Here is a 21993-nt window from a genome sequence, read left to right on the forward strand (position 1 = left end):
TGGAGGGACTCAAAACAGCAGCCATAGAACAAAGCAAACAGTCTTAACCTGACTCCTGTCATATTTATTGTCCCAAGATCCCAACAGAAACTTCATTCAGCATTTTGTACAAGTCCTTTGATTGCCCAATAGAAAAAGACCAAATCTAACTCAGTGTAACACCTTCTTATTATACATGTGGCATTTCTCCCTCCTTTATCCATACAGTCCTGTTTGGGTGATACCATTTTCTGTAAGACAAGGTAAAGGACAATTTTAGTTGGTATTTCTGTGCAGAAAATGGCATTTCCAAGCCTTAGAAATTTCTTGTTTCACTGCATTTTACTGTGAGACCCTGAAAACTTGACCCCTCTGACTCATTAAGCAATTGGAGTCTGAGGAAAACCATCCTCTTGAGTAAATAATCAATAATACTCTCTTTGAGGCTAACAGAACTGTTTATCTCAGTTGTTCTAGTCATTTAGGCAAGACTGTTTACTCTGATGCTCACTTTCAAATGAAACATTATGTATAATTATTGAAAAATGTGCTGGCAGATACTACAGCTAAGAATAACATGAAGCAGGTGATTTGCACAGGGAAAACTTCTGCTTATGGAGATGAGTAACACAACAAATGATCTTGCTTTCTTAAGTTAAAATTCTAATTGGCAATATTTTCCTTATGGCAAAGTATCAATAAATTATCAATTTGGTTTTTAAATTTAAAGTTTTAAAATAAACAGTCAGAGCATTTACAAATGAAATGTACGGACTGATTATAAATTAGGATTACTGCCTTCATTTTGCCAAAGCAGGACCCTTGCCTATTATTTTTGATTGTATACGATAATTAATCTCAATACTTAAATTTTACATTGGTTGTTTGTTCACTAAGGTTCGGTTGTTTTTTTTTTTAATTTAAGCTGGCTTTAAAACTGTATTTTTTCATACAGTAAATTAATATAGTAAATTTATAATGAAGCATGCTACTAAGGGCAATGACCCCCAAATCTCCAAGCCAAACCAAATTCAAGCCCTGAGAAGTAACAGTGATTCTGTCAATCCCATGGAATTTGGGAAGAAAATTTTTAAAATGTGTAACATACAAACTGTATCTTCATTATAAGATTTATTGTTCTTTCCTGAATGGGTATTTTTCTGGGAGGCAGACTGGGCTACTAATTAGGCTGCTGGGCTACCAAAGTTGTGATGTGGCAATCAGCAACTGCACTGTCTGAATACATGCTCAGTGCTCATTCTTTCCGTACTGCATTGACTTTGCAGCTCCATGGCACCCTCTTCCCAGGACAGGGATTTGTGTGACCATGGGACCTTCCACATCAGGGAATGGAAATTCTTGCTGAAAAACAAACAAGGAGGGATGTTAGATTATTTTTTTTGGTTAGGAAAACCACTCAGCATGGGTCAGTGGGCAGCCTCACAAATGCTTGTGCCAGAGCAGTGCTGGAGGCAGCACAGAGGAAGCAACGGTTCCAAATGTTGCCCATTGAATTTGCGTAGGTGAGGACTGCACAGCTAATGATGCTGCTGCTCACTGCCCCTGCCCTGTCCCCTTTGGCTGCGCTGGTGTAACTGGTCAGCCAACTGAGAGCAGAGAGCTTAGGCCAAAAAATAACACAGTGAAACAGTGCCTGCTAATTTTAGCTGAATTGATTTTCTGAGCCACTTCAGTGCATGGCGACAGGGACAGTCATGCTGGCACAGTGAAGGAGCACAAGGAAGTGAGGACAGTGTCACGATGGGCAGGGTTGGGACTGCCAAAATTGTTCCTCTTGCTGAAAAATGTCAGTGTAGCCGTACTGAGACTAGCTCTGTCACTGCAGGGAAATCCATTCGTACAGACTGGCCTGTCACGAGTCATCAGTCTCCACGTTACTGTTTTTCTTTTGCAACAGATCACGCATGGATTTCAGGTCATCAGCTTTCACCTCTAATCTTGCCCTGTGCACAGACTTCCATGGGAATTACACCTGGAATAGGCCCTGAGGTTTTTCACCAATGAGACCAGGAGCTCACTAAGAAAAGAGATTGTTTCACAAATTCAACATTATGGTTTTCTTTATTCATAAAAATGTTTGCAAACAACTGCCTAGTTTGAGAAGCTGTGTTAGCAGCAAGTTTCATCTGTTTCCTACAATTTTTCCTTTGAAAAGTTAATACTCGAGGTGCTTATCCCAGAGATATAATGCCTTATATCATAATGTAATATTTCAATTTCTGAAAGGCAACCAAATTATTATGTATTTGCTTTTCCGGTCGATGGAAATGTAATCACAAAATTAAACTACAGTGTGATTAAATAAACCAAAGCCTTTATCTGAAGAAACAAATGAAGACAACTTACTTCATCTGAATTTATCTGAATAATCATGTGAATGTAACTTCACTGACAACACTGTACATGGACAACTGATAACAAAATCATTGTTGAGATCCTTTTTAATATGCATTCCTTTCATATTCTGCTAACTGGGAAAGAAGAGAGGGAAGTTATGACAAGAGAAAGCTGTGATGGCCTCAAGGAGGTAAAGCACATTATGACAGTGCATTGGCTTATAAAATCTTCATAACCATACTGCTCAAAGTATTCATCTTCAACCCCAGCCATTACATGAATCCACCACCTAAATCAGCTGTAAGGGTTAAGGGGTTGTGTCATGATTATGCTTGCTTTGTAAAATAACTCTGTGGTGAAAATCATAGACCAGTAAACCTTTTATATGTATCTGACAAATTTGTTGAAATGCTACTTAGAGAGAAGGCAAAAATACCTAGAAAATAATGCAATGTTATGTTATTGTTTAACTAACATGCTTTCTGCATAAGACAATCATGTTTCAGCAATATCACAGCTTTACTTAAAAATCGTGATAAAATAATGGAAAAAAGGAGAGGTAATTTACATTTATTTTGGCTTTCAGAAGACTGTTTAAGAAATTAAGTGGCCCAGAAATGAGAATTCAAATTGTATAATAAAAAAGAACAGGTTAAAAATACAAAAACCTAAAAGAGATTTATGCTGCCACTGATAAAAATTAGGAACAGGTGCTTCAAGGTTGTGTATTAATTTCATTATTGTTTAAGATATCACTATCTGGAAGAGGAAGTATTAGATAAAAAATCTGCAGATTGTACAAGTAAATTAATTATGAAAAAAAACCAAACAGGCAGAGGCCATGGTACTTAAGAGAGATTTGTTATGAATATTTGAATGGACAATATGCTAGCAAATGAAAATTCAGTAGTGACAAACACAATTTAATAAACACTGGAGAAAAAAAAAGTAAACTGTCCATACACCTTCAATGGGTCTAAATTAATTTGATCAGCTCAAGAAAAGTACCTGTGCATGAACATAGGCAGCTTCTTGAATTCTGGCAAACATGCAGTATAGCCATGAAAGCATGTAAAATGTTACAACACTCAGGGAATACACAATAATATGAACAAATTTGTGGAGATTCTCTATGTGGCACCTTTTGCCCAGTTCTGTATCTCCAGAACGAGAACGCCAAGTCTGGGGACCAAATGGGAACCCAATCTGGGAAAAACAGCTTGAAAGATTTATCCCCTAGTTCCCCCATGCTCATACTAGAGAGATTGAGCAGCAGTAAAAGGATTTGCTGACCAGTTTCTTCAACTGAGGTTACAGGGTTGGCCACCAAGGCACCCATTTGCTACCCTGTCAGACCTCAAACCAGAGAAAGTAGAGCAGGGTCAGGGACCTCAGCTGCTGACAGGGGGGGCTGGCTGAGGGTTCTCTAGAATTCCTGCTAGGAAGGGCTGGTAAATAAATAGGAGGTGAGCACATACATGGGATGGGGGTATAATTTAAAATTTGTATACAGATGCTTGAGACTTCCAAAATCCACCTGCAAGATGGAGAATTCCTTTTCCTTATTTATGATAAGGATTGGGAATTTCTTCCTAGTTGTTTATATTAATTGCCCTATGCAGAATTGATTCTAGTGCTAAGAAAATCTGTGCTGAAGTCCCTGAGGGGCTGCTGCTGAAAAACAGAGATGGTATTTCTGCCACACAGACTGCATTGAAGGGGCATGTTGAGGGGTGGAAAGCCTATAAATAGATCCAATTTTAATGCTTTTATAAATGGCTTGAGAACAAGAAGTAGAACACACTAATGAAATCTACAAATAGTATTCAGGCACATTCAGTAAAAGATTATTAACAGTACCATAACAGGAAAAACTAAATGACTTTGATACTATCAGCAGGGGTGCACATGACTCTGCAGTGTGAGGGGCTTAAACTTGGAACTCTAAGGCACTTCTGATTTATCATCTTCTCATTGTAGATGATAGACGACACTTTTTTTTCCAGGTTGACTTCATCAGTGTGATAAACAAAGTCTCGAGTTTCTATAAGTTTCGAATAATAGTTTATTATATGGTAAAAGCAAGCAGCTGGCTGGGTGACAGAAATGGGACCAGTTTCCCAAATCTGCACACCTACTACAGGGTACATTTATTATTTATCTTAGCTACTTCATGCATATTAATTATATCATATACATATACATTCTACAGGTTTTTGCTAAGTATTTAATAGATGGGTTTTCTTACAGCTAAAGCTAAAAGGGTTATCTCTCCAACCAGTCATAATTCACGCATCCTTGGACGAACAGGCGCCTAAAGATTTAAAGTTCTACTATATTTTATTTTTAGGATAGTAAGGAGGTTTTAGACCTCTTGACCTTGTGAGGGTCTGTTTTATTTCTTTAGGGGGGTGTAATTAAGTTTTACTATCTGTTTGTTTTATTTTGATATAATCACCCATTTGTTTCATGAATCACAATTATTTATATACCACAATTAGGCTGTCATAGTTCTGGTCATACCAACTATCTGCATGAACAATACTAATCTCTGATAAGGCTACCCAAAGGTCTGGGCTATATGGTGTAACTGGAGCTGCTAAAGGTTCTTTCTGATGTCTCAGCACACCAGGAAAATAAATACTAATTTTTTCAATAAAACAGTCAAATCTACATGAGGCCAACAAGAGTTCATTTCTAACAGTGCAGTGCTGTGGTGTGTTGCAGGAGACAGGAGGGAGATGCAAATTCAAGGCAAGACTTTAACTGGTTCAAAACCAGGGTGTCAGTAGTTATTCCCACTGGAAACTTAGCAGGTAAGCACAATGCCCACAGCTCATACTAACTCATCAAGGCACACTGTTATGTTCCATCAGCAAGGGAAGAAAGGAATGCTTTGAAAATCCAAGTTTATTCTGGAACTGCAAAAGCTGAAAAATCTCCTCATCCCTAGGATAAGCTTTTCAGGGAGCCAGTGCAAGCTACAGACCCAAGCTGAAGCAGTAAAACGGTTCTATGCAATGACCATTCTGTCCGTGTACTCTCAGCTATTGGAGAATCTGTCACTGGCAGGGCAGATGCTTTCCACTACTTTTGTCTTATGCATATGGGACAGAAATAAAGAGAAACTAAATAATGAGTCCTGTTGCATATTTTTGCTGCGTCTTCAGAAGTTAACCACCTACAGATGGCCTATGTGCAACTAACTACTGGACCTTTCTTCCTCTATTGCAATTGATTCTTTACACAGCACACACACATGGCAATTGTACAGAGGACAGGTGAGTTATTAGCTTCCTTTCCCTGGCCTGCCTTCAAAATAGGAAATGGACAGAGGATGAACCAACTTGCAAGTATTCCACGGTATGTCTGTAGCCAGGAGGAAAATTTAGGGGCAAAAGTTCTCAGCATGTGTCAGAGCTGCTAAAGGTAAAACCTCCAAAGTAGTATGAGTGTTCCCAAATAGTACAAGTAAAACAGATGTGTCTGTGTGTTGTTAAAGCTACATAGGCTTCCTTGGCACCTTCATCTGTGAGCTACCACAAATATTTCACCTGTCAGCTTCTCCAAACCCCACTCTTTTGTACCTATATAACACATGGGGGAGTCACACATCCAGATCAGGCCCACAAATCCCCTAGTACTAAGAGAGTAAGTCTTACCTAAGGGTCTTGCACCCCCCTAAAGAAATAAAGGGACTTCCACTTAGGTCCTTGCTTTTTATGCAGAATTAGTGACAACTTGATTGTGACTTGTAAGCTAGTGAGAGGAATGAAAAGTCACTTCCTAAGCAAGTGGCCTTGGGAATTAACTATTAGGAGTAGGAAGCCCTTTACAGTCATCTTTAGAGCAGGGTCAGAGCAGAACAATTTCAGAGGAGAGACTAAAGCATCAGTACTCTAGCCTATGCTAATCAAAAGTGACTCAATCTTGAGTGAATGACACTTACATGAAACAATTAAGTGTCTACAGACAGTGGTCTAAAATACACTGGTGCTGCATTGATCCCTTTTGGGTTTGCAAGTTTGCCTTGACAACAGTCTTGAGATGAAAGAGGCAGTAAGCTGGCAGTCTGAGTTGGCATTTGTGTGCTTGAACATAGATATCTGCTGCATGAAGATCTTTAAGTGTTACAGACAAGATGGAACAGGCTAGCTTAAGCTATCATCCTACCACCTAGTGTACCAGTAAAGTGTTCCTGAATACCCTAGAAGACCTTTGCAGAGGCAGTGCAGAGGCTGTGTGGAGGAAAGCATGTATGTTTTCCAAATAGTTTAAGTTACTGCTGATAGACTTCCAAGTGTGAATCATATGCAATGTGTTCTGGTCAAATCCAGTCCTAAATCCTAGAGATAACTCTGCAGGTCAAAATAGTCAAACTTAGTGACTGTTATGTTCACCTCCCCCTTTCTTGGCACGCTGCAGTGCTAACCAACATGGTGGTTGCTAGAAAAGCAATCAGGAAGAAACAGAAAGTAAGTAGACACAAAAACAAATATAGCAGATTTCCTGTACAACAATTAATGCACTCACTTTTTTTAAACAATTCTTGAGCTCCTACTATTATACCTTCAAATACAGGAGCAAGTATCACAAGATGCCAAAAGTCTAGATCTAGTAACACTGCCTACCCAACTAGTATTTTTTTCCTCTACTGACATTTTGCCTCCCGGTGTCAATCTACCCCAAGGTAAGGCATTGCTTGTGAAACACCAGTTTAAGTGAGAGGCATGTGCCTCAATTCTTCAGTGGAATATTAGCTTAATAAACACTGAGTGTGACTCAGACATCTGTGTGTCTGACATCCTCCTGAATTCCCCTTCTGCAGGCTGCTGTTGTGGCAAATTGACCGCGGTTCTGGGTGTGCCGTGGCTGCTCCCAGCCATTGTCACTGTTCCCTGCTCTGACAGTGTCACAAGTCCTACACACACACAACTACACAACATATCAATTCTCTATAACTTCATGCTTTTCCCCTGTATTTCAGTCTGTGGAACACTGGTTAATATAGTTTGTACTTTCCTTCCAGTAAGACCCAGTCTTACAATGGGGAGGTTGTTCACTTAAAGACCTAATACCCTAACCTCTTCCCAGTTAAACTCACTTATGACACATTGTACTCCCAGTTGAACTCCATTCTTAACAAAACTGAGAACCTGAAATTAATTACCTGAATGACTAATCCAGCTTTGCAACATTGTGTACTGCTGCTTTGTAAGAAATAAATTGAAGAGCAAATGTTTACTTCAGAGTGTGAACAATCCAAAAGAACCCTTCTTCAGATGCCAAATAAGTACTTCCATGACGCTCTCAGTGTCTTTACTTGCAGTTTTAGTACTGCAGTTCTGCTGCAAATAGACCCCAGAAATCAATTCAAGACCCATAAAAATAGACACAGCAGGAAGTACTGACCAACAGCACAGGCCAGTGCTACCAAATTTGCTTACAATAATTTTGGCAGAAGCTTTTCCTCAAGAGGGGCACAGTGACTTACTATGCCCAGGCAACTTGACTGAGGCCATTTGTATGGAAATCTAGCCACGTTGTCTAAAGGAATTAATCAGAATTTTTTGAAGTGTCTGGTGGGAGATCTCCTGTGTCACTGGAAATGAGCATCACAGACTATAACAACTGGAACAGCTAGTATTGGAACCACTACTCTGAACAGACTTCTGCTAAGCGCTGATGAAAAGCCAGCAATAAATCAGGAATTTATTGCAGAATTTATTTGCAATTTCTTTACAGAATTTCCTACAGGAATTGCTGCAGAAATCCAGCCAGCGAAGGTAGATGTTAGGAAAAAGGTGCCAGGAAAGGAAGAAAACTGGACATCCTGGCCAGAGAAATGAGGTCTCCTGAAAATATAAGTTCAGGCTATGTGGGAAGACATCTCTTAAAAACAACTGGAAAACAATCTTAGGAACACCATGAAATCAAGCATAGAAAATAAATCAAGATGCATGTCCTGATGAGAGGATGGTTTCTAAAGCTCCTACCTAACCAGTGATGAAAGATTAATTCCTCCCAAGCTTGCCACTTGCATGCTTGCAATTGTCATTGCACTTTCATACGAGTGATCCACTTCCCTACTGACTTTGATTTCCTTACTTCATCTAGCTCAGTCACTTCTGTTTCCTTACTCTAGACTTTGTTAGATGCTCCTGACTACAACAGATCCTTCCTAGTTTTATTGTATGCATGCATAGGACTGATTACATATTTAAAACAAAACCAAAAAAACCTAAGTCACAACTGTTTTACTACCAACTGTGGGTTCATTTTCCTTAACATTTTATTCTTTAGCAGTAGTTGGCTGTTTTCAGATGTGGGAGAAAGCAAGCTAGAGGAAGGCTGCTACAGCAGGAAGCACAAGCTCCACTACCAACAATATTCTTTTGGCAACAAGTCCAAAAGCTTTGAACTATTTTAAGAGTATTAACACCACAAAAGAGGGAAGCAAGAAGGAAGAACGTGATGCATCCTTTTTAGCCAACAGCAGAAATAGCTTCAGCACTCACTCTGACAAGACAAATGAACAATCAGCTTTTCTAAGACTAGCCAAGAGAACGTTAGGATTGTAATACAGCTGACAGAAAATATGACTACTTGAACATGTTCATTTTTACTGAAGATTACTCCACTCAATCCTTTCATTGAAAATGAGGGCAAGATACACCTCATGATGATATGGCAAAATGCACGATTTCATTTGCACATGTCATATCACTTGTAAAAGAGAAGTGGATTTAATGAACATGCTGAAGTGTGCTCAAACAGACAACTTCAGGGGAAAGAGGAAAGATACAGATTGATCAAAACACTATGCCTATTCAGGGAACTGATGGATGGATCCTGTGGGTCATACCTTACCTAAAATGGAATAACCACTGCAGCAGTATAGACTGAACACTCACTGAAAAAGGAATCTGGAGCTCCTGGTGGATTGTGTCAAGGACAACATGAGCAGGGCCACTCCATGAGGGTGGATAAGCTGGGAACCGAAGCTGACCACAGGACAGGCAAGGCAATGGCCTCACCAACCTGGGTGCAGTCCCATTGGATCCGGGTCAGGCTGGGGTAGTCATAGGTCTTGAGAGTCCAAGGCAAGGTGAGATGAGTCATGTCCAGAGTCCAGACAGAAAGTCCAGCCAGGAACAGCAGAAGACAGAGAAAAGGTCCATGCAGGAGAAAGGGTTGGAGGCAAGGCTATTTATTACACAGGTCCATCAAGGAAGGCCAACGGATAAGCCAAGGCAATAGGAGACAGGACTTGGCACAGGCAAACCTATAGTACTCCAGATGCTAAAGTCCCAAGTGAGGGTGTCAGGGCAGTTAAGGCCCAGCCATGGACTTTACTTGGTCCTGACAGTTACCAAGTTAAACATAAGTAAGCAGGGTGCCACAGTGATGAGCAAGGCTACCTTTATAAAGACATTCTAGGTTGTTTTTACAGGCATGAAGCCAGTAGATCAAAAGAATTATTATTTCTCTTTACTCAGAACTTGTTAGATCACACCTGGAAAACCACATCACACTCTGGGGCCCCCCAGTATGAAAAAGAAGTTGACAAATTGCAGTGAGTGCAGTTGAGGGCAGTGAAGTTGGTGTGGGAGTGGAAGCACATGCCCTGTAAGGAGAGGCTGAGGGAACTGCATCCAGTCAGAAGGCTTGAAGGGAAATCCAAGAGCAAAACTCTCTACTGAGGTGCACAGCAGCAGGATGAGAGGTAACAGTCGTATATGGAGGTTCTGATTTAAGGGGGAAAAGCATCACCAATCAAGTTGGCACAGGTTGCCCAGGTAAGTTGTGCTCTCTCCATTCATGGATGTTTTCAAGACCCTGCTGGACAAAGCCCTAAGCAGCTTGGTCAGAAGATACAAGAAGCAGAAGGTTGGTGTAGAGACCTCTTGAGGCCCACAACCTGAACAGGAAAGGTGGATTTGTTGCTGTCATTCATTTCCTTGATTCTTTCCTCTGCCTTTGGCTATTACATTGTATCACCTGCACGGAAACATTGCACATGTACTCTCGGATTATGCGAACAGTCTGCAAGCATTCAACACTCCTATCAGCCTGCTCTGTTAGCTAATAAATTCCCAACTTTGCGTAAATTCAGCACTAAAGGTCAGCTAACGTCTCCTCAAGGCTGGGGGAGCTATGGCTGGAAACACCTGGCTCTGTTTAGAGCAGAGTGGTCCAGTGGGAGCTGGGGAATAAAACATCTGATGCAGCTCAGTGGTCCGCACTGCAAGGGACGTGCTCTGAAGGAGATCTGGCCTGGTCCTATACACTGAATACTCCTTGGTAGCTGCAGATCTTTCATTTTGGTTTCATCTGAAAGTATCAAACCTCCGACTCTGCTCCAGTGTGCAAACTGACGCGGAAACCATCAGATTTGTTTAAAAGGGAAACTTCTTAGCCAAAATGAAATGCCAGTGAAAGCACAGTCCGAGAGTTCTTTTGCTCCTACAGGTGTACAACAACGTTCTCTTCAGCATATCTTTCAGAGCTGACACTGTCAACTACTCCACATCCAATAACATGAAAGGAGCTCTGGGTGGATATACATGGGAACAAGTGCATTTTAGATCAGTTTTAAACATTGGCTTGGGGTTTTCTTGTCTGTCATAAACCAGTCATTTGCAAAGATGCTGACCACGACTTTCTAAGCCATATTTTATACTAAGATTCTCATCCCACTACAAGTCTGCAAACACTGCTAGGCACAAGGGAATGCCACTACCCAGCGCCTGCAGCCTCACTGACGCCTGAGCTCACCGGGAGGCACAAGGAAATGCAGGTCAATATCTCAAGGGCGTGTGCCAAGAGGATGGAGTCAGACTCTTTTTCGTGGTGTGGTGGTGCCCAGCGACAGGACGAGGAGCAATGGCCATAAACTAAAACACATGAAGTTCCACCTCAACATGAGGAAGAACTTCTTTGCACGGAGGGTGGCAGAGCACTGGAACAGGCTGCCCAGGGAGGGCGTGGAGTCTCCTTCTGTGGAGACATTCAAAACCCACCTGGATCCGTTCCTGTGCCACCTGCTCTAGGTGAACCTGCCTTGGCAGGGGAGTTGGACTGGACGATCTCCAGAGGTCTCTTCCAGCCATAACAACCCGCGGGCCGGGCAGGTGCGGCGACCTCGACAAGACGGGGGGCGGCGGCTGCCCCGCCCCGCGGCTCCGCCGGGCCGGGCCCGCCCCGCAGGCAGCCGGTCGGGGTGGGAGGGGAGGGGGAAGGAAGGCGGGAGGGAGGCTGGCGCAGAGCGGGCGCTGTCCCCGCCCGGCGGTCGCGGTGCTGCGGCGGCGCCGCCGCTTCGCTTCCGCGGCGGGGCTGGGCCGGGCCGGGATTGGCCGCGCGGCCGCCTCGCCCCAGAATGCAGCGCATGGCGCGTCATTGAAGAGAGACCATGATGGCGGCGGCGGCCGCGGCGGCGGGGGGTGCCCCCGAGGTGATCGCCCAGCTGGAGAACGCGGCCAAAGTGCTCATGGTGAGGCGGGCGGCGGCACGGCCGCGCCCGGAGCGACGCCTCGCCCCGAGAGGGGCGCCCGCGCCGGACCTCTCTCCCCTCCCTGCCTCCGTTCGCGCCGCTCTCGCCCCTGGGGCGCGGGGCTCGGGGCGCAGCCCGGCGGGGAGCGGCGCCCACACCGCCCCGTCCTGCTGCCCGGGCGGCCGAGCTCCGACCCTCCCTGTCCCTCCCCGGCCGGTCTCTGTGGCCCCGCAGCCTGGCCGGCCCCGCCGCGCACGCCGCGCCGCTGCTCCATGTGCCGCCCGCTCCCGCCGCCCTGGGCAGGCTGTACCCGCGCCCCGCGCTGCACACCCTGGCTGCGGGGCGTCCCGTCCTTGAGCCCCCGCACCGCCACTGCCCGCTGCGGAGACCCTCGCCGAAGTTGCCAGTGAGCAATTCTCCCTCCCGGCGGCGGGGCCGGGGCCCCGGGCACGTCCCGGGGCGGCGGGACATCGCGCCCGTCCCCAGCGGAGCGCGGGCAGCGAGGCGCCGGGGGCAGCGTGGAAGCGACCTCGGGAGTGGCGCGATCCCGTTCCAGAGTTTTCCTTTAAGCCGAAGAGCACCGAGCAGCCACAGGTTCACGGTGCTGCGGTCTTGAAGCAAAGCCATTAATGGTGCTTCGCACCCTGGTCTGTTTATTATCAATTAATTATTCCTACTGACTGTGAATGTGTTGTCTTAGTTTCATAATGGCATGGAAAATTAAGTCCATATGGCAAAAGATTAGAAATGTGATGCAGCTGGGTACTGGCAGTGACTGTTGGTGTTAAGACAATCCTGGTTGTGCATCCTTGTAAAAGACTTGTTAGTTGAATGAAAAGCTGTATGTTGGCTAGTATAGTTTACAGGTCTTCCAAAAATGTCCAACTGAAAGCCTTCCCCACAGAACTTATCTTACCAAGAAGCAATTCCAACAGAAATAAACTTTGTAAATTGTTGATAGTTAGGGGTTTCAAAAAACCCAAAGAAATAATAGTAAAGTTTGCCTGGTATCAATAATTAATCAATGGCCAGAGCCTGAACAATGGCAGCTCAATGTCTCGCTGAAACAGCCTGACTGTAAAGCGACAGGTGATCAGCTTTACTGCAGGGTGTCCCATCAAAATGCATGTGTGTTACTCCTTATGAAGTCAAAGCCTGAAAAACATTGACTGTGTTTCCAAGCAGGAAAGTAAAGATAGATAGCTTGGCAACAAGCACTATTCCTTTTACAGAAATACTTCTAAAAGTATGCGACCAGTGATGCATTTTAAACTTTGAGCTGTTTTTGATTTGTGCATGCTTTGCAAAACATGACTGTATAGATTGTTAGATGTTCTCGCAATGTCTGTGTATCACCTTTTCAAAAGTAACACAGCTGCAGTAATTGTCAGGAATGTTTGACTGCATAGGGGAAATAAGTATTATGAGACAGAACGTGTGTGTGAAATGAAGCTGGTGGTTAGGAAATTTTCAGTATCAAATCAACAGCACGTGGAGTGATATCTCCAAAGTCTTGCATCTGTGCTGGAAGACTAAATGTTACTTGTGTGGGCATTGTTTCCCTAGCATAGCCGGAAAAGCAACTTACTGTGGAGTCAAATTAAATAAATGTATTAATACAGTGAAAAGATACAGGCCTCTTATGGTAATGTTTATGCTTCTGTTGAAGAATAGATGCTCAACTTACTGGTAAAATATATCTTGGATCTGCAAGCACATGGGTGTTAGGATCCTTGTTGACTGTCCAGCTTCTTCCCATCAGCTTCTGACTGTATGAAAGCTGACTTGCTGTGCTCTTTAGCTTTTTCTTATTTCTTTTCCACATCTGTTCTTGGAAGTTTTATAGGCAACACTAAACTGACAAGAATTAGTTAGATGGCTTCTACTGAGGAAGCTGCGTAAAAGATATTTACAAAAGCTCTCTGTTAGGGTAAGGACCCAAGAGTCAGGCTTTAAGCAGGGTTGGCTGTGGAAGAACTGTGAGAACTGTATAGGGTTATTGCTCTGTGTTCCTTCTTAAAAATCATTGGGTCTTTGGAGTGTTGGAGGAGAGGAGTGCAGGTCACCAGGTGCTTTACAAAGGTGTGTGCGAGACTCCAGAGTCTGAGAAGGTTATGTGCACTGCTTCTGTTCTCTCTTGCTAGCAAATATGCAAAACACAAGCTGTGTTTCAGGACTGCACGTGGACAGTGGTGATCTGAATATCATTTAGCTAGAGGACTGCACTGTTTGGCAAAAGGTCTGCTTGGGAATGAGGGCAGGAAGTATCTGTTTGTGACAGTTGAGAGGCTGTGAACTGATCAAGCAAACTGGTGAGATCACTTAGAAAGGCATTTCTGTAAAAATTTGAGGACTTGGGGGAGGGAGGATGGTGAACCTGGTGCTAGTGGTGGAGGGTATGAGTAGAGGTCGACACTTTGCAGTGGAGTCATACGTGGAGCAGTGGGAAAGGGTTAAGCTGTGAATGGTCTGACAATAGATGGCAGAAGTTTTAACTGGGCAGAGAGTTGTGGAGGGATTCAGCGAGGTTTTCTTGTGGCAGTCTGTTGCAGGTAAGACAATCCTGTAAAATACCGGAGCAATCCTTGTAAAATATGGTTGGCTAGGGATGCATCAAAAATGGTACAGTGTATCAAAGGATGGAGCAGGGAGTGGTGATTTATGTGATAACTTGTCTTGATTTCAGACTGAAATATTGAGCCTGTAGGAGAATAATGGACTAGAGAAATTCAGATGTGCTAATAAAAAGACCTGAATGAGTTTAATTAACTTTCCTCGAGGATAAATATGGATTACTGTGAGCTCTCTAAATCTTGATAAGTATTTTCATCATTGATCTGGGTTAGTTGAGTTTGCCTTTGGAAAATTACTTTTTATGTGTCATATAAAGGATACATGAGTCCTGATCTTATAAATTGCTGATCTTTATGGACTTTACAAACCATGACATGCCATGTTTAAAAACTGGAAAGATTCAATTTGTTCTCTCACCAAGCTTCTCTACAGCTCTGTGGAAATGCTTTTCCTTTGTTATCAGTAACAACTTTCGGCAGGTTCTCGGTAGCCCACATTCAAAAGGCTTAGTTTGGGAAATTATCAAAATTTGGTATAATTGAAGAGTTGTTATAAAACATGGAACTTATGTTGTCATTAGCTGCCAAATGTGACTTCGAAGGCTGGTACTATGACAGTTTTCTTTGGTGTGTGTGAGAATATTTGCTATATAAAAAGTATGTGCTTTTTGGGGTACCTCATTCCTTTCCAGTAAAGCTAAGTGGTGTTTACTTGAAATAAGATCCCCATTAGGGCTTTACTGTGAAGTTTTTCAGTGCAACAGACTGGTATACTACTTTGGCTTGGTAAACATCATACATCAGCATCTGTATGAACTGAATGAACTTATTGCTCCTCCGTTTCCAACTGGCATAACATCCCCTAATCAAATGTATTTCCTATCTGTTATGTTCTGTTTGACTCAGGTGGTAATTAATGCCAAATATAATTAGTACTAGTTAAGTGCTATTTTAATAACTGTCTTCATGGATGACAGAAGACATAGGATGTATTATTGAGGAACGAAATGGAAAATATCATCCCAGAGGTGAGAGGATAAAGTAGGAAGCATGCCTAAGAGGACTATCTAGTTATTGGCTGAGAGTTTATTAAAGCAGATGGAAATTTTTTAGCATATGATATTCTGTGACACTTAAATGGAAAGTCATAGGCTATAGCATGTTCCACCCGCTTCCCTTCAAAAAGGGTGCTCTGTTCTTACCTGCAGCTCCACTTTCTCCCTTGTGACCCTGTGCAGAAGATATTAGTACTGCTGAGATGACATAGGAACTAAACAAGGGAATGGATTTCTGTCAGGTTAACAAGACGAATTGGCTACCTGTGCAGCCGTTTAAGTTGCAGAGCTAGAACAGGGGCGCTGAAATTAGATTGTGGGACATGTACAGGGCTGGTCTGTCCCTGTTAGTGGTGAGCTGTCAGCTTGGCTCAAGTGTATAATATACCTTCACAGTACAATTTACTTGCTAACTCAGATTGTCTTGATATTAGAAATGCCAGACCTTGCTTAGAGGTGCACACCAGAAAGAGAAGAGGTTATGAGTTTCAGAAAGGAACATTCCAGCTGGAGAGAAGGAAAAAATATATATAAGTCACAGTAAGTGTGGTTGGTGAAGTCAGTGGAGCAGACTACCTTGAGAGGCTATGGGCTCTCCTGTCTTTGGAGATATTTAATACTTGACTGAACAAGGCCCTGAACAACCTGATCTGACTTTGAAACGAGTTCTTTTTTGGGCAGAGGATTGAGTGAAGTGAGGTCCAGAGGTTCCTGTCATGCTAAGCTATTCTATGTGCTGTGACTCTGGGTAGCGTTAACAGGTTCAAGAACATTTGAGCAAAGGCCTTTGCAGAATTCCCTTCTTTAAAAGTTTGTAAATGGTCTGGTTTCACTGTGATGTGTTTTTTGGGGTAGAGTGGATTCACACATCACCATCTTCTCAGGGTACTACTTAGTGGTTTATCCTGCCCTTCTGAGGGAGATTTCAGGCTAAAGTTGAGTAATCTGATGGTGGTCATACAAACTGCTCTTTCAGATGTTCAAATAAGCTTATAGAGTAAGAGTATAAGGGGGCACATTAGTAAGACCAAGTTTTTTATACCATCAACCATGACAATTTGTATGGTTGGCTCTTTTTGACCTACCTTTCTTGGAGATCAGGGCTGTTGTGGTAAGTGCATGAAACTGGCAGAAAATAACCCCCCTTCCCTTCTAGCTGGTCCTCAGAAATCAGAGGGGCTGGGTGTGCTTTATTTCTGATTTATAACCAGTTAGGTGCTATAAGTCTGGTCTCATTGAATAAAAATTTTCATGGTCACAGATTCATGAATAGTTTGATTTATTGAAGTAGCATTTGTTAGACTGCTGATGATAAATGCACTAGATGCACAAATTATAAGTGCATAGTGCTGTGTACAGTTGTTCACGGATGCGATCCAACACAGTCAGGTGCAAATCTTACTGAAGAGTCATCTCTGCTTTGGGGAGCTGGGATGAGCAAGCTCATTGACTTGTCTGTGAAGTGGGATTGTATTCTTATCCTTCCACAATGGAGAATTTGAAATACCAATTTCATAGTCCATGGAAAAATGGAGGTGTGACTATAGTCAAAAATCACTATCTGTTGTTGCTGTCATAGATGTGGGATGGGGGCAGCTGTTTTCTCATTTTCGTATTGGTGGGTGTGTTTTTTTATATGTAAACAAGGGATAAAGAGGGTCTCTGGTTACCTTCAGTCAAACTGAGTTATAGAATTTACAGTTTAAACAAAGGCAGCACAGAACCATGGCACTTCAGTATCTTCCTCCACCTGGCTGAAGCAGCAGCAAAGACCATCTGACCTTTGCCAGGTCTTTACTCCCATTTATCTCCTTAAAGAAACAGATCTATAACAAGGATTGTTATGCACGGTTGAAGGGGCAATGAGGCTAAGGGCTGGCACAGAGATGTGGATGCTCTTCTGCACTTCATTGAGACAGCATTGGGCTGTGAGGCCTCCACTTCAGCCCAGGCACCATTTAGTTGTTACACCTTGCTTGACCCCAGGTGCAAGATAAGCAAGTGGCTTAGCTTGTGTTTTTGCCCAACCAGCCTCGTCAATTCTCCACCATCTCATGGCTTCTCTGTAGCTTGACATAATAAGCCAGTCCATTTTCCACGAGGGCCATGACATTCCTACTTCCACAAGGAAGTTCAGTTTCTTGTTGCAATTTGTCTTCATTGTGGGGCAGTTTTTCAGACTGTGAAGCTTGGCTCCATAGTAAGGGTGAAAGGGAGAGATGGACTAGCTCTGCTTTTGTTATGGCAGGTTACCTGTTGGAAGAAATCAGACAAATTAATCATTCCAATGCTGAGAAGATTTGTGGAAATCCTCCAAGTCATCACCTGCTAAACAAGCTGGATGTGTGCTGTATTATCTTTTGCTTCAGAACTTTTATGGTTGGTGCATTTTACAGGCACACAGTTCAGATTTACAGCTTGGGAGATAAGTACATGCAGTGTACATTGTGCTAGTGAAACTTTTACCTGGGAGCTGAGAACAAATGTGCATGGAGCATATCTGTACTAAGGATGAAGGGTTGAGATTAGGGAAGTGAGAACTGATAGAGACCTTTGGAAAGTAAAGATACTGTTTGATGAAATTAAAAGTTAGTGAAATGATGTTCTTTATGCTTAGAGTTTATTTCCTCTGACCATTTCACAGAGGGAGTGTTTGTTTTTGTGAATCAGTATAATGTTTTGCACCCATTTGACATGTCACAGTAGCATTGGCATATTTCTATATTTTTGTTCTGAATAATCAATGTAAATACTGTGTGTTTGCTTCTACATTCATCTGCCAGGGAGCTTCATTAGTCCACAACTCCATCTGGGTAATTCTTCTTCAGGCACCACCTACTGCTGTTTTCCCTTTAACCTGCTTCCTAAGAGTCTTATCGTTGTTATGCTAATCTGTGTTCATTAGTTAATTAACAGCTTTCCCTATGGAGAGGTAGAAGAAATCCTCTTGATTATTAAGTTGAGCTGATCCTGTCACAAGCAGATAAGTAAAATATTCCTTTTCATCAGTTTCTGACAGTATTTTGATTCTAAAAAGTCTGTCTGAATTAGGTATACATAAGATCTTTGTGATTTTCATGCATAGTGGGGTGTATGAGTGGCATAAACCTACATACATGCTGGGAGATGTGGTGTAGTAGGGAAGTTGTCAGATCTGAGCTGTGGGAGACTTTGATGCAGATCTCTACTTCTTTTTCATCCCTTCAAACTGTCTAAAACATCCTGTTGAATAGGGAGTAGTTGTTCAGATAGAGACTTTAAGAAATGAAGGCAGGAGGATGTATTTTACATAGTTCCTCTTCTTCCTCCTGTCTACCTCTGAAACAGAAAAAGCCCAAACTTTCCTACTTCTGAGACTTAACTAAGAGTGGCCGCTGTACAGTGCTGCCTTTGGCTCTGCCCAAACAGAGGGTAGTAATACACCCACCTGAGTGGTTGCATAGTGAACTAGTTTGGGAAGTGGATGCAGGGAGAAAAGGTTTTTGCATTGAAGTAATTTTCACTGTGTTGCCTTATAGACAATTCTACTACCTTGATTGAGATGAGAAAGCTTGCCTATGCTCCTGAAAGAAATTTTGGTCAAACTATGTTGTTAAATCACTAAGGAAGTAGCAGGTATAATTCTTATCAAAAGTGATTTTTTTAATAGAAAATAAAGGTTTAGATTAACATAGAAGCAAGTGAATGAATTTTTTTTGCTTTTGATACTTTGTAAATCAGATAAGTTGTTTTAGTGGTGCCTACCAAATTCAAAATTTGCAGAACTATAAAAGTGAATATGAAGACAGGCTAAAGATATATCATGATTTGTGCTTAAACTATAGATGTCAGTATTTTTTGTCATACAGTCCAATTGTGTTACGTGCAGCTGTGCAAAAAGAGGCACAGTTGAAAATATGCCTTATGCCAGGGTCTCTTGAAGGCTTTGTATAATTAATCTGTGACTTGGCAATTGATGAAATGTAGAAGGTGTTTTGCCATGGAATTTTGTGGATTGTGATGGCAGTCTCTGGGGTTTCAAAAGGCTTGGTTAAGGTGAAGAATATCCATAGTCTCACATTTGTAAGTGTGACACAGACATAGGCTGTATTTTCACAGAAGCCTAAACCAGACTACAAGTGAGTGTCAGAGAAAAAACATTGCTTATCTTTTTGCTGGATTGATTATCTGCTAGGTTAGTGAGTTGGACTAGTGAGTTGGCTTTTGGAACCATCTGCCAAAACTAGAATAGGATAATACTGTGTGTCTAGGAGTGGAAATGCTGTTAATTGTGGCATTAGTGATGGTATGCAAACAGTATCAAAGCTAAGAAGAAGCAGAAACAATTGTAAACACAAACCGCACTGGCTCATTTATGTGCTCATTGATGAGTTACTCCAGAACTGCCACCAGTCTGTCTTGTGGCAGCGCAAGAGAAGTCATCCCTCCGTACGGTGCCTGTCTGGGGACAGGTGGAAGGTGTCCAAGCTTGTGATATGGGGTGAAGTGACATCCTTTCTGGCCCAGGATCTACATGTGTAGCTTCTCTGCCTTGGGCAAGCAGCAAAGGCTCTTCTCTTTTTGCTGATTTTGCCTGCCTCTGCAAATAGGTGATCCTGAAGGTTTTGCTATGAACTTCCCCCAGATCTAAGTGGTTTTGGCATTCCCATGGTCCTTTAAGTCAGTTCCTCATTCATCTTGCCATGACTTCAGCCAGTCATTGGTGGTGGCAGACCCTGCCTGCCAGTGCTGGGTTTCACCTTACAGCTCAGTTAATTTCCTCTTGTTGTTGCTACATTTTACACATTTGTCACTGTTAGATTTCATGAGGACTTCTCCACACCATCGATAGTTAGGTGTGTGCATACAGAAAATGGAGATGTCCAGGTGAGAGACTGGACCTGTAGCTCTCTTGCAACAGGACTGCAGCCCTGGGCTGGGGGGGGGAATATGTTCCCCCTTGTAGCTAGAAGCTGTTTTGGTGCTAGGTGCCTTAAAGCTGAATTGGTGTGTTGTTAAAGCAGTGGCTGAAAAGCATTACATTAATCTTCACTGATCTTAAGTGCAAAGAGAGCTTTGTGTGTTTTCTGCATCATCATTTGGTTTTTTTTTTTCTCATTAGGGTCTTAACTGTTCACATTTAGCTTACCTTTGTCATCTCTTCAGTCACTGACTTCTGCTGCTTTCTTTGCTAATAATGTTGCTGCTCTTTGACTTTTCTTTCAACCATAATCTTGGTAGCCTCCCAGATTATTGATTATTGAGGAAATATGCAAATAGGTTTACAAGACATGGACACTCCTCGCTGGTGAAGGAAGAATAGTGCTTTCCTTACCTGTCAACAACCACCGTCAAGGCCCAAGCTAAAAAACAAATGTACTTCTTCCTGAGAGAATTTGGGAGGCTAAGCTGCAAACCCTTTATTTTTTGAGGTTGTTTTAAGTGAGGTTAGGAACAGATGTTGGGTAGCTTCAGGATAGTGAATTGTTTAGTGGGAAATATATAAATATAAAATTCTAGTATCAAGAGAAATGACAGTATTGTTTCTGGAGCTAGTCTTCTGTTCATGTTACAATAACACTTCCTCTAACAGCACTGAGAATAAAATGTGTAATTATGGCCACATTTCTTCACAATCATTTTTTCAGTAAGTATGTTTGCACTGTGACTGTTCAGAACTTGAGACTTGGCTAATTTATGCAGATTTCTTAGAGTGAACTCAAATACTTACTTTAAGGGAGTCCTGAAGATTGCCTCTTCTAAATAAAATCCCAAAATGTTTCTATGTGGAGTAAAAAAAAAAGTTCTTCATAAAAGAAATGCTTTTTAGGAGATGTTTTCTCAGAATATATGTCATGTGTCTGTTCTGTATATCAGAGGATGAATACAGAGATACGTAACTTCTTTGGTAATGTGGTTCAGGCTGTAACAGCGGAACAAAGTGGTGAAACAAGGTAAAAGTAAAGGACATCCTACCATCTCAAGTGTGTACAATTCTAGATGTACGGGAAAGGAGCTTTTTCTAGATGTGTTCAGTGCAAGTCTGTAATATTTCGTGGTTTTGAGGGAAAGAAGTTTTCCTCTTTGTAAAATCATTTCAGTTTCACAATTTCTTTTGGCTTCCTTGTCTTCCACCTAACACAGGTGATGAGCTTCCTTCTCTATCTTTTTACTCTTTTTTTGCCAAACTTTGATTTTTGTCTGTAGCTACGTTTCTTTTTCCTTACACGATTCAGATATTGTATTTTGTGTGTATTTTACTTGCATCTGTAGGTTTTTATTAATGCCCTAACAGTTAAAAGCCATTAATAAAGGTAGGTGTTTTAGGCCATGCCATTTTGAAAGTACACTAAACCAAAGGAGTTTTTCACATAAAATTTAGATAAACTCTGAGAATTCTAAAGACTCCCTTACCTTCCTTTTAATCAACTCTTCCTAAATAATTATGATGGGGCAAAATTGTTTTGAGATTTTATCAAGATGGATGGAGGAGGAACTGCTAAAACCTGAATTTTGGCAGGGAATCTGGCTACCCTGTGTGCCTGCCTTTCTTCAT

At 42.2% G+C, this 21993-nt stretch overlaps 1 protein-coding gene across 3 annotated transcripts in view; it reads left to right on the forward strand.

Moving 5' to 3' along the window:
- Nucleotides 1-11145: 11145 nt before the first annotated feature.
- Nucleotides 11146-21993, forward strand: part of XPO4 (exportin 4) — an 80970-nt gene continuing 70122 nt past the window's right edge. Inside the window, exon 1 of one of the 3 annotated variants that reach the window (XM_051779112.1) lies at nucleotides 11146-11471. Coding sequence is in view for 2 of the 3 variants with exons in the window: in XM_051779109.1 (XP_051635069.1) it covers nucleotides 11750-11830 (81 nt within the window). In the remaining variant the exon portion in view is untranslated. Of the gene's footprint in view, nucleotides 11472-11583; nucleotides 11831-12366; nucleotides 12478-21993 lie in introns of those variants that run through there. The other 2 variants (XM_051779109.1, XM_051779110.1) reach the window with 2 other exon arrangements.

The sequence above is a fragment of the Manacus candei genome, unplaced genomic scaffold (genome assembly GCF_025592945.1).
Source record: "Manacus candei isolate 608988 ecotype Guabito, Panama unplaced genomic scaffold, ASM2559294v1 h1tg000014l, whole genome shotgun sequence".
NCBI lineage: Eukaryota > Metazoa > Chordata > Aves > Passeriformes > Pipridae > Manacus > Manacus candei.